The following is an 11,134-nucleotide window of genomic DNA, read 5'->3' as shown; positions in this document are numbered from 1 at the left end:
TTTTATCTCCCAAACATCAAATGAGTTTTCTGTTTAAAACCGGGAGGCAACAAAAAAGAGGACTTTTAATTTTTAAAAAAAGCACACCAAGTTCTCATAAAATCATTGCCCATGTTTTCTGACATTGGGTAAAAATAGATTTGGAAACAATTTCTGAACGCCAGCTGAAAGAAGGGAATCACCCTATCCCAAAAGCAGGTAAGCAGTGACCCACTTCTGGAATGAAAAGGAAACACAACGGTCAGGGGCTTAACAGAGCCCATCTGCTATGGCCATGATCTTGGGCTTGGCCTTAGGCTGACATTCACTTGAGTCTATCATCTGATACAGTCGCTTTCTTGGTTGCAATTTATGAGCTGCCAGTGTTTACCTGTGAGACTGTCTGGGAGCTGGAAGGGAAGGAAGATAAATAGACCAAAGCCCAGCTGAGCAATGGATAGGTTTTACATTTTATTTCCAGGAAATGACATCTTATTTTCACAAAGAAGAGGTATGCCATCCTCTCAAATAGAGGCTGCCTTAGCCTTCAGGGACAGCCACAGGGGTACACCCAACCTGTCCAAAACAAATGTCAACAGAGGTGCTTCTGAGGTACCAAAACAAAACAACAACAAATTTAAAAAGCAGAACAGAACTCTATAACCCATTCAACATGTAGTGAAGCAGAGTCTATTAAGTACCCTGAAGCAGTCGGTGCAGTGAGTACCAGTGGTGCTTTAGACAATGGTGGCAGCAGGGCTGGCCAATGTGGAAGGCTCCTGATGGAGGACTTCCTCACTCAGTCTCTGTTCCACGTGGCTCTATCCCACGCTCTGTCTCAGAGTAGCCCAAGACCCGTCCACAGAGAATCCGCCCGACCATCCCAAGCTCCCATTGCCTGGCAGTCTTTCAAATGGAGCAGTCTTCAGGACGGTCTCTTTGCTTTGGAGAGAAAAAAAGGAGAAATAAAAGAAGAGCTTGTATTTCCCTTCCCTGGCGTCCCTGCTGCCACCCTCATTCTCTTCCCCCCACAGCAGCCATGGTGAACCGAGAAAACAGAAGTCAGATCATGTCACTCGGCTCAAAGCCCACTCCCCATTTCTCCCAGACTAAGAGTTCAAGTCCTTCCAAAGGCCTGTAAGACCCTACACAATCTGCCCCCTGCCCAACCTTCTGACCTCCCCTCCTACTCTCCTACTCCTCTCCCCATCACTCACTCCACTTCAGCCACACTGGCCTTCTTGCTGTTCCTCCAGCACCCCACGCTCCCTCTCCTTTCCTATTGCCTCTGCCTGGAACACTCCTTCCCCAGGTGGCAGCATGGCGACTGCCTTCAGAGCTTTACTCTAATACTACTTTCTTGGTGACACCTTCCTTGACCACCCTATCAAAATTTGCCAATGCTCTCCCCATCACTCTCTGACCTCTTTCTGGCTTTATTTTTCTCCATAGCAGTAATCACATCTAACTTATTCGATTTTCACTTCTCTTTCTATTCCTTGCACCTAGAACAGTGCGTGGCACAGAGCTGGCCCTCAATAAATATCTGTTGAAGGAAAGAAAGAATTACATACACAGCAACAGGTAGGGAGAGGTGGGAGTTCTTCCTCTGTCCAGAGAGGGAGGGGGTAGGAGGGGCTATTTACTGGCTTCCAGTCTTTTCCGACAGCTTCTGCTTCCTTGATCCCAGGGAAGTAGGGATCCTGGCCTACATTAAGGGCATAATAAAGCCACCAAGGAAACTGTCCCCATCCCTGAGACTGAGTTCTGGAACGCTTTGGTAGGAGGATTGAGAAGATTATAAAAGTTACTTTTCTCCCACTTCTGGACAGCTTTTGAGATGGTGGGCCTTGGAGCTGGGCATGCCTTCAGCCTTGGAGAGCGGAGAGAACCAAGCGAGGCTCCCTTCCTCTCAGCTAATGGCCTCACCTAATAGCTCACAGAAAAGCTACAGAAGCCACAAAAAAAAAATTCTCTTGACTCCCTTCAAGCAAATTTCCTTGCCTACCCTCCCACATTATACTCCTTCTCTACAAAAGAGGATGTACTTGCGTACTTTCAAAGACTAACTCCTCCGTCTGTGCTCTGCATTCCTTCCCCTCTCCTGCCTTCCAAACGATCTCGTCCTATCCACTATCTTGGCTTTCCAGCATCTCCTTCTCTACAGGCTCCTTCCAATCAGCAATTAAACATGCTCAGATCTCGCATGTCTTTAAAAAACAAAATGAAAACTTTCTTTTACCCCACTTCCTCCTCCAACTACAGCCTTCTCTTCATGCTGCTCCCCACCATCTTACTCATAGCCAAACTTCTTGAAGAACTTGTCTATTCTTACTCTTCTCTACTCCCTCACCTCATACTCATTCTCCAATTCACTGCAAACTGGATTCTGACCCCATTAGTCTCTCAAACTTGCACCAGATAAAGTCATCAATTTCCCATATACCTGCTACATCCAAAGGGCAATTTTTCGTCCTTACCTTGTTTAACTTCTCAGCAGCATTTCACACTGCTGACTCCTCACTTTATAACCATTCATAAACATGCATTTACTGAAGACCTACCAAACACTCTTCTAGGCCCTGAGAATACTACACAGAATAAGATAAAATCCCCGCCCTCAAGTCTATAAATCTAGGGCAAGAGCACACTAACAAATACAACTTCAATCTGGCAAGTGTTTGAAAGAAATAATAGGGACATGTCTAGAATGTGATGAGAGGCTACCTCAGACATGGGCGTGGTCAGGAAGGCTCAAAGCACACATTCTGATGGCTTTTGTCACCTGTCCCACACGTCCCTCTTCTTCCATCTCCCTTTCGCCATTCCTCATGGGTCTGTCCTGCATACTCCTCTTCCACTACCCATCCCTTACATGTTGGCGTTTCTTGGGGACAGGCACATGACTTTTTGCTCTTATCACCCACAGAGAGGGGGCTCATCCACTTCCATGGCTCACGATCTCCAAATCTAATATCTTAACTCAGGCCTGTCTTCTAGATCCACATACTCAAATACCCACTGAACAGCTCCATTGATGCCCGGAGGTGCCTTCAACTTACTTTTCAGTCTAAAACTAAACTTATCTCCCTGCCAAGCTGCTGCTTATTTCAGTGAAGGCACCATCATCCACCCAGCTTCCCCTGACAGAAACCTGGGAGTGATCCTCGACTCTGAGTTCCCTCTCATTCTTCCCAGCAAGCCAGTCCCACAGACCTGTATATTCTACTCCCTTAATCACCACACAAAGTTCATCTACTCTCTCCCTCCCCACAGCTACTTCTCTAGCCCAGCCACCATCATCTTTGGCCACGGTTACTGTCTCTATTCTTGTTCCTATCACCACTTATTATCTTCACTGCAGCCACATTAACCTATCCAGAAAAATATAAACACAGTCACAGCTCCACTTAAAATCTTCTGATAGTTCTCCCACTGCCCCTAGGCTAAATCTTTAACATGGTCTAGAAGACCCTTCATGATCCAGTCCTGCCTACTTTTCCAGCCTCACTACTCAACACTCTCGAGCACTCGACAATCCAGCCACACTGCACTTCTTTCAGCCCTCAAAATCCTCTTGCTTTCTTGCTTCTGGCCCCTCTACCTGTAATATACACCCACGACCCTTCACTTCCCTGCCTGCCCTTGACCTTTACCTAGTACCCTTCATTTCTCTTATTATAGCATTTTACTATAAGCAGCCTAGGCCCTATATCTATACTGAAAGTTCCATGAAGGCAGGGGCTGCACATGCCCTGCTCACTTTTATCCCCAGCCCCTGGCACTTAGTAGGTGCTGAGACAAAGGAAAGGCCCAGAGAAAGGAAGCAAGGAAGAGATGTTTCTGTGAGGCTAGTTCTGGTTCTGGTTTCATGGGACAAGGGTAAAAGAGGTCCAAACTCTCCAGGGTAGGAAAGCAGAAAGCAATTCAAACAGAAGCTCCAGCCAGGAACAGGAGCATGTCTGATCTTAAGATTTCTTAAGAATGATAGCAACAGGCAGTTGGGCAGGATGCATATCCGGCTGATGCAAAGAAGCCTCAATGGTGATATACCTAAGTCTATGGGTAAGGGTGGGGGAGATAATCAGTGACCGCAGGCACTTTCCATGATTAGTTCATGGAAATCCAGAATACTAACTTATCTGAGCTCTAAAAATACTGTGTTCATCTAGAGTTAAGTGCAGGAACCAAGAAACTCTCAAGGAAAAGCTGCTTTGATTAATAACTCGACTCTATGTTTACACAAGTGGTCTTCCACACTAAGTTCCTGGAAGTATGTCTGAAAAGCAAATCACAAAGTTACACATTAGTGGAGAGGGAGGATCAATTGTTTTAGAGAGCCAAAATATCTCGTTTTATCGTTAAAAAAAAAAAGGCCAGGAGGAACTTCTGCTGTGGAAAACAGCAATGAATGATCTGAAGTACCTCCTGCTAGACCCCCAGAGATAGCCAGAACTGCTCACACTTGCTTCTTTCGAAGCTCTAGTGTATGGTCGTGTTTCCCCTCCAGGCCCTGCTCCCCAGCCTGGTGAGCAAGGCTTGGCCAGCAAGCGCTAGTCTTCCCCTTCACTACAACATGGTGGGGCTCACCAGAGTGCCTGACTCAGTAGGCAGGTAGTCAAGGTCAGCCCTGGATCTCTTCACTCGAGCATGCATGGTTCCCTCAAACCCAACTGTCTATGCATTTGGGGTGCACTGAGGGATCATTAATCGCATCAAGGAAGGCCACTCTCCTAAGCTGTGAAAGCTTTTCCAGGTGCTTGTGGTACAGTGGTATTGGTGAAGGGGAGAAGACACTCCACCACAGAGCACTAAAGTCAGCAACAGGCTTTTGACCTCCAGATGGAAGGACCATTCAAAAATCCCAAGGACTATAGAGGCATCAAGATACTTGAGGTTCTAGGATTTCCTAAGCTGCTACTCCATATATTCCAATTATCCCACAGCTGACTTTTACTAAGATCACAGTCCCTTGCCCCACTGAGTAAACAGCTCCTATGTTGCCTTTGTCATTTCCAACTGTGCATTCTGAGATGCCAATAAGGGTAACAGGGGAGACACCCATCAAGGGAAAAGGCAAGGAAGGACAAAAGGAGACAAAATAAGAGAAGGGAAGGAAAAAAGGAGAGGCAAAAATGAGAGGTGGTAATGTAAAAATAAGGAAAAAGCTTTTAGTAACAAGTCCAGTAATTTTCTATCCCATCACAATTTTGCAAAGGATAAACGTTTAGAGTCCAGTGCTATATACTATTTGAGTGCATGCATGTGGACAGCCCCACCCCATGCCAACCTTGCTGAGAGCCATTTTCGCTTAGACGAACAGTGTCCTACACAAGGCAGGCATGCTGTCTTCATGCACATCACCCTCTAGATTCTCTAGGGGTGGGACTGGGTGCATTAAAAGTACTTGCTAACAAGTCTTCTCTCTAGGTGAGGTCGACCTTATTTTTAAATGCCCAGAAGTGTCAGTTTTATTTGTCAACATAGAACAGAGCTAAGGCACGATGCTCTTGCTTCCAAGAGCTTGAGGGGCAGCAGGAAACTGGAGAAGCAGGCCTTCTCGGGGGCTGGGCCCCATGGCTGCCTTTTTGGCCAGGGGTGGGCCTCAGACCCTAGCCCCAGCAGACACAAGGCTGTGATGAGGAGGTTGATGGGAGCAGAGCCGTCGGTGATGAGGGTTGATTTCAGGCCCAGGTTCAGGAGCAGTCTGCTGCCATTCCCCTCATACTCCTTTACAAGGCTCTGTCCTTTAGCAAGGGACAATGAGCAACATTAAGGAAAGCCTTCCAGGTGGGCAGGCAGAGACTCTCTTCAGAGACTGCCAGTTTCTCCTGTCCCATGTCTGGATCACTCTCCTCCTAGCTTACAGGAGGGGGCAAGAACCACAGCCCATGTGGTCTGGCCTGGGCAGATCTTCCTAGAGACTTCCAACCACTAGATGGGCCTCTGCCTCACAGATTCAGGAAAGCTGTGGTTCATAAACCTTTCTCCCCACCTCAGCACACCTGAAGGCCATGGCACACTCCTACTAGCAGCCTCAGTTCAATATTATAGTGTCAAGGGAGCTGGAGAATGTAGTTTGAAAAAAGCCCCTGGCCTGAAAAATCACTGTTCTAAAAGACTAAGATTTTATTTCTAGATAATTTGCTTTCTTCTTTCCTGACCACAACCCAAAGAAACTGCTAGGGAAAGCTAAAAGTGAGAATGTTAACACTTGTCAACCAACCAACATTTAATGAGAACGGAGGAGGGAGAGCAGCTGACAGAACACTCTGCTCCAGCATCTCACCAGCTCCAGAGGGAGATCCTCCATAGGGGATACCAAAAAATGTCTTCCCTTCAGAAAAATCTCATGTCAATATCCCAGAGAGCCACAATTACTCATGCGACAAGCACTTACTGGATGTTTGTTATCTGCCCCAGCTCCAGAGCATCCCTTCTCCAACACAGGATCTGGCATCCTAACATTCTCCTCCTCCTCCTCCCCTCCTCTGTATAACCTGACCTCACAGAGTTTATAAGGGATCAATGGCTAATCAGTCAAGAGGAATTACTCCTCCCATGGGGATGTGGAACTTGAAGACAACCAGGCAGGGAGGCCTGGAGTGGGGCTGCTCTTGGCGGAATCAGAGCCCCATGCTGCCACACACAGGCAGGTCTCCCTCTCTGAACTTGCGATAAGAGCAATCCCTGCTCAGCAGGAAAATAGCCCTGTAGTATCACAACTTTGACAATTATAGGCTTGCCAATCCTAGTTCCCAGATCCTAAGTTTGGTCCTTTTTAAAATTCCAATGCACTGGGGATTAAACCAGCTTTCAATTGGCAAGGAAGGTTGGTATTTGAACTGAGAATTTTCTCTAAACCCCACATTGCAGCCCAGTGAAGCTGCTGATGGCTCTGGCATGTTTCCCTAAATGGGGCCTCAGAACCTTCTGCCTGTCTCCAAAGAAAACCTCAAAGCTGCACTTGCTGTGATAACTGCAGAAACTGAGACTGGTGCCAGAACTGCTCTCAGCCAATGAATGCAACAGGGAGACTGATCAGGTTTACTGTGTAGGCTCCTAGTGTTACCAAAAAGGCAAAGAGGCACCCTCTTTGGCCTTTGGAGAGAAAAGGGGGCTTGATATTATTTTCTCTGCAGAATTAATTCTATGTGAGGGGAGTCAGAGATGAACTTAGGACATGGGGCTCCTCTTTCCCTTTCCAATGCTGCATGAAGTATCTATTGTGCTTGGACTTGTGATAAGAAATCTTGTCAGTGGGCTGGGTGAAGAAAGTACATGGGTGGGGCTGGCCTGGTGGCGCAAGTGGTTAAGTGCGCGCACTCCGCTGCGGTGGCCCAGAGTTCGCCGGTTCGGATCCCTGGCGTGCACCGATGCACCGCTTGGTAAGCCATGCTGTGGCGTTGTCCCATATAAAAGTGGAGGAAGATGAGCACGCATGTTAGCCCAGGGCCAGTCTTCCTCAGCAAAAAGAGGAGGATTGGTAGATGTTAGCTCAGGGCTGATCTCCTCACAAAAAAAATAAATAAATAAAAATAAATAAAAAATAAAAATAAGAAAGTACTTGGGAGTCCCCACTCCCACACAGACCCATCACACTTCAGCTCAAAGGTTGATGTTTGTCACATCTGCATTCCCAGGTCACTGCTCCTCTCAGAAAGTGAAGAGAGAGGAAAACAAGGCATTCACAACGCCTCAGTAAACATTTCCTAAGCCTTGGCTGTCCTCATGCTGCTCTGGTACCATGCAGACATTATGTCTTGTGTGGGCCATGAGGGGGGCGCTGCTAGGAACAGGTCACTGCTTCTCCTGCCTCTGTGCTTTGCTTGTGCTGATTCCTCTGCCTGGAAAGCTACCCCCAGGGAACCTTTAAGACTCAGTTCAAATGGCACTTCTTGCATGAAGCTTTCTCCCATACCTCCACCTACCCAGGCCAAATTGAGTGTCCTCTCCTCTGCAGTTTCCTAGCACCCTGTTGTGGAACTTATCACACTACCTACTTGCCTTTCTATCTCCTCCACAGACTATGAGTGCTGTGCGAGCTGAGACAATGCCTTATATCTTTCTTTATATCCCGGTGCACAGTGTTCCCATAAATGCTTATAGAGTGATGGGAGGCAGAGAGGAAGAACAATGGGATTCTGTCAGAATCAAGTGTCTCCTGGGAGGTAAAAAAAAATCTGTGGGGGCTTAAAACTGGGCAAAAAATCCAGTAGCACATAGCTGTCGGAAAAGTGGCAAACACTTTAGTTCTAAAGAACCACCCGACGGCCACCCAACCCTCCCACAGGTCAGAATGTCTTCCTTGGGCATATCAGGCTCAAGCACGATTCCTGCTCAGCACCTGCACCACCTGGCTCTGTGACAGGCTTGCTGCCTCCACTCTCGCTGACCGACTGAGGACCAGTTTGATACCACATCTGCTTGCAAAGTACCATCAGATTCCTGGCCCTACTCAAAGTGGCTGATATCTGTTGAAGGGCTAGGAGAAAGGAAGCCGTGGACAGAAGATCCTATTCTTAACAGTGTGGCTTTGAAGTCGTCAGCTTCTCTGGACTTATGTGTCCAAAGACACACATGAACAATGGGTTACCAGTGGCCAGGTGGTGGGAAGCACCTGTAAGGGCAGCAAGGTTCTGGTTCTTCTCTGCTAGGCCTTTATGTACAGGAATTGACATCACAGCACTTTGGCCCTGAAGCTTTCCCAGAAGGTAGTGCAGTACTGAATTATTAAAGGGACTGAACACGATAATCAGATCCACCCTGCTTCTATGCACTCTCATCCCTGCCCAGTAACCAATCCTTCCTGTCCATTAGCTTCCTTGTGCTTTGCCCCAGGCTATTTCCTTCTGCCACAAGGACATTGCAGAGTGGCTCTGCAACCCTCAACACAGCAGGTCCCAAGTGTGATGAGATCACTTGCTTAAATGAGCAGATATTCACTATGCAAGCATCATTTGTTAGGAAAACTCACCCATCCCTTCCCCAATCTCTTTATCTAAGCTCTCTCCAGCTGGGAGCCTTGTTGGTAAATATATTAGGATAACCAACGATAACATGGTAAGATTAAATTTATCTCTCTGGTTTAACAATATGCCCAATTTGGTAATTAAACTGTGACTCTTCTAGATAGAACCTGTATATATGTTTTCTTAGGCATTCTCCAAGTTGTGAATCTTTGACTTGTATACATCCTATCTATAATTGATTGTATATCCAACCCAAGGTTTTTGCAACCCCAGACAGCAACTGTCCTGAACAACGGCATCTTCTAGTGATCAGTGTAGCAAACTGTCCGACCCTGTGTTTCCTAATCACACCCTTTTTTACCCCCTATAACCAAGGCACGTACTCTTTAGCCTCCCCCCTCTCTGCTGCTCAAATAACTGAGTTAATTCTACCTCAACTCTTTCTCACACATTCATCATCTTTAACTCTACTTTTTCCCATTTCTTCCACTTCTTCTTTAGCTCAAGAATCATTTATCTGACTCTCTTCTCCAATCAAAAAATATCTGCTGAAGTTCATAAATAACTCCTTTGTTGAGGGTACTCACCTTCTTGTTCATACCCACTCACCTTTCCGTTCCCTAATGAGGACAATTCGTCGTTCTTTCACTTCTGAACTCAGATTATCTACCATCTTATTAATGCAATTGTCCAGGACCAGGGAGTGAGTTTTGGACTTGATGTCCTTCCGACAAATGGGGCATTCTATCTTCCGCTTCATCCATTCATTGATACAATAGGAGCAGAAACTATGGGCACAGTTCAAGGTGACAGCCTAAAATAGGAGTGGGAACACACACATCAGAACTGTCACACACTTTCCCAGGGCAGTTGTGATCTCAAAGCTAGGCCTGGAGTTAATTCCCAAGGCCAAATAGAAATTTAACCATAACCCCATCTAGAGGGCTTACAAAGGGTATTAGAATCATTCTTGGGGATGGGAAATTTTAAGCTTCAAGTTAGACAATTCATTTTCTTTCTGAAAGTTAAGTTCACAGACTCAGGCCCCAGGTAGGCTAATTTGTCCATTTTGTTCCACCAACTCAGACCACACTGCCAATGTGGGTTAGCTACCTTGCAAACAAATGCCACTGGACACAAGTAGGAGTAGTAAGTGTGTGAATGTTTCGTAGAAATACATCACGAATTCTCTTAGGAAAAACAAATTATGTCCTCCTAATGGTGAATCAGAACCTCAATTCTAATATACGAAGGGGAGCACATACTGAATACTCAATAATACAGAATGGTAGGAGGTATCATCTCTATTCAAAAGAAACTAAAGAAGTAAAATAAATGTAAAAGACAACTAAAAAGGCTGAGGAAAAAGGAACTAAAAAATGTTAAGAAGTGTAGTGGGTTCACTGACAGTGCCTGAACCCCTAAGTAAATAAGCCTATGAGAAGAGACAAAGCAAAAGGAAACCTGTATTTGAGGGGCTCCTCTGAGTAATTCCAATGGTCAGATTTCTGCCAGGGCCCTTTTCACTCCCAAGAATATAAACCATTCTCTTCGTTACTCTTCTTTATGTACATCTCCTATGATACTACTTATCCTGAGGCTCAAAAGTCTTCATTTCTGCTTTTAGGATATCAGTGGAAAATAACACAGAAATTATGTATTTTTCAAATGCCAAGTTGAGCCCAGAAAGCCAACTAGGAGACATTCTGTTTACTATATGAGATAAATTCTCATACACAGGAGTAAAAACCTGTCTGATTAAAATGAAACCTCCTTCTAACACTGACTTTAAGAGATGGCCAGCAGAAAAGGTCAGGTGGTGTTTGTAAACAAAACACAGGTCAAGTTGTTTGTCTGTGTCTGTGCAGATGCTCCGGGTTGGCTAACTCATCACCCATTCCAACCCCTCTCTCCTTGTCTAGCAGAGTCCATAAGCCCTGTCAAAACAACACTGAGTTTCTCCAAAGTAGGAAATCAAATGACTGGAAACTATGGGGGAAATTATGACCTGAAGTCAAAGCGGATCCAGAGCAAAAGAAACAGGTCTGCCCAAGAGAGATTTTTCAGGAGGCTAATAGACTCAACCTCCCTAAAGACCAACAGAAAATAGGAAGCAGCATATGTATGCGTTTTCCTTTGTAAAGGAGTCTGAAAAGCACTGTCATTTAACAACTTGAGTTTAA

General features: G+C 45.8%; 1 protein-coding gene across 5 annotated transcripts in view; it reads right to left on the bottom strand.

The window, feature by feature from the left end:
• Positions 1-437: 437 nt before the first annotated feature.
• Positions 438-11,134, bottom strand: part of RNF8 (ring finger protein 8) — a 37,242-nt gene continuing 26,545 nt past the window's right edge. For 4 of the 5 annotated variants that reach the window (XM_004424191.3, XM_087438536.1, XM_087438537.1 and 1 more), the window contains 2 exons: positions 9,561-9,765; positions 438-921 (listed from right to left, as the gene is read on the bottom strand). In XM_004424191.3, coding sequence (XP_004424248.1) covers positions 905-921; positions 9,561-9,765 — 222 coding nt within the window. In that variant the 3' untranslated portion in view covers positions 438-904. The remainder of the gene's footprint in view (positions 922-9,560; positions 9,766-11,134) is intronic. The other variant, XM_087438538.1, reaches the window with a different exon arrangement.

This window comes from Ceratotherium simum, chromosome 13 (assembly GCF_057802395.1).
Source record: "Ceratotherium simum simum isolate JZ-2026a chromosome 13, ASM5780239v1, whole genome shotgun sequence".
Classification (NCBI taxonomy): Eukaryota; Metazoa; Chordata; class Mammalia; order Perissodactyla; family Rhinocerotidae; genus Ceratotherium; species Ceratotherium simum.
This window is presented reverse-complemented; position numbering and strand designations above follow the sequence as displayed.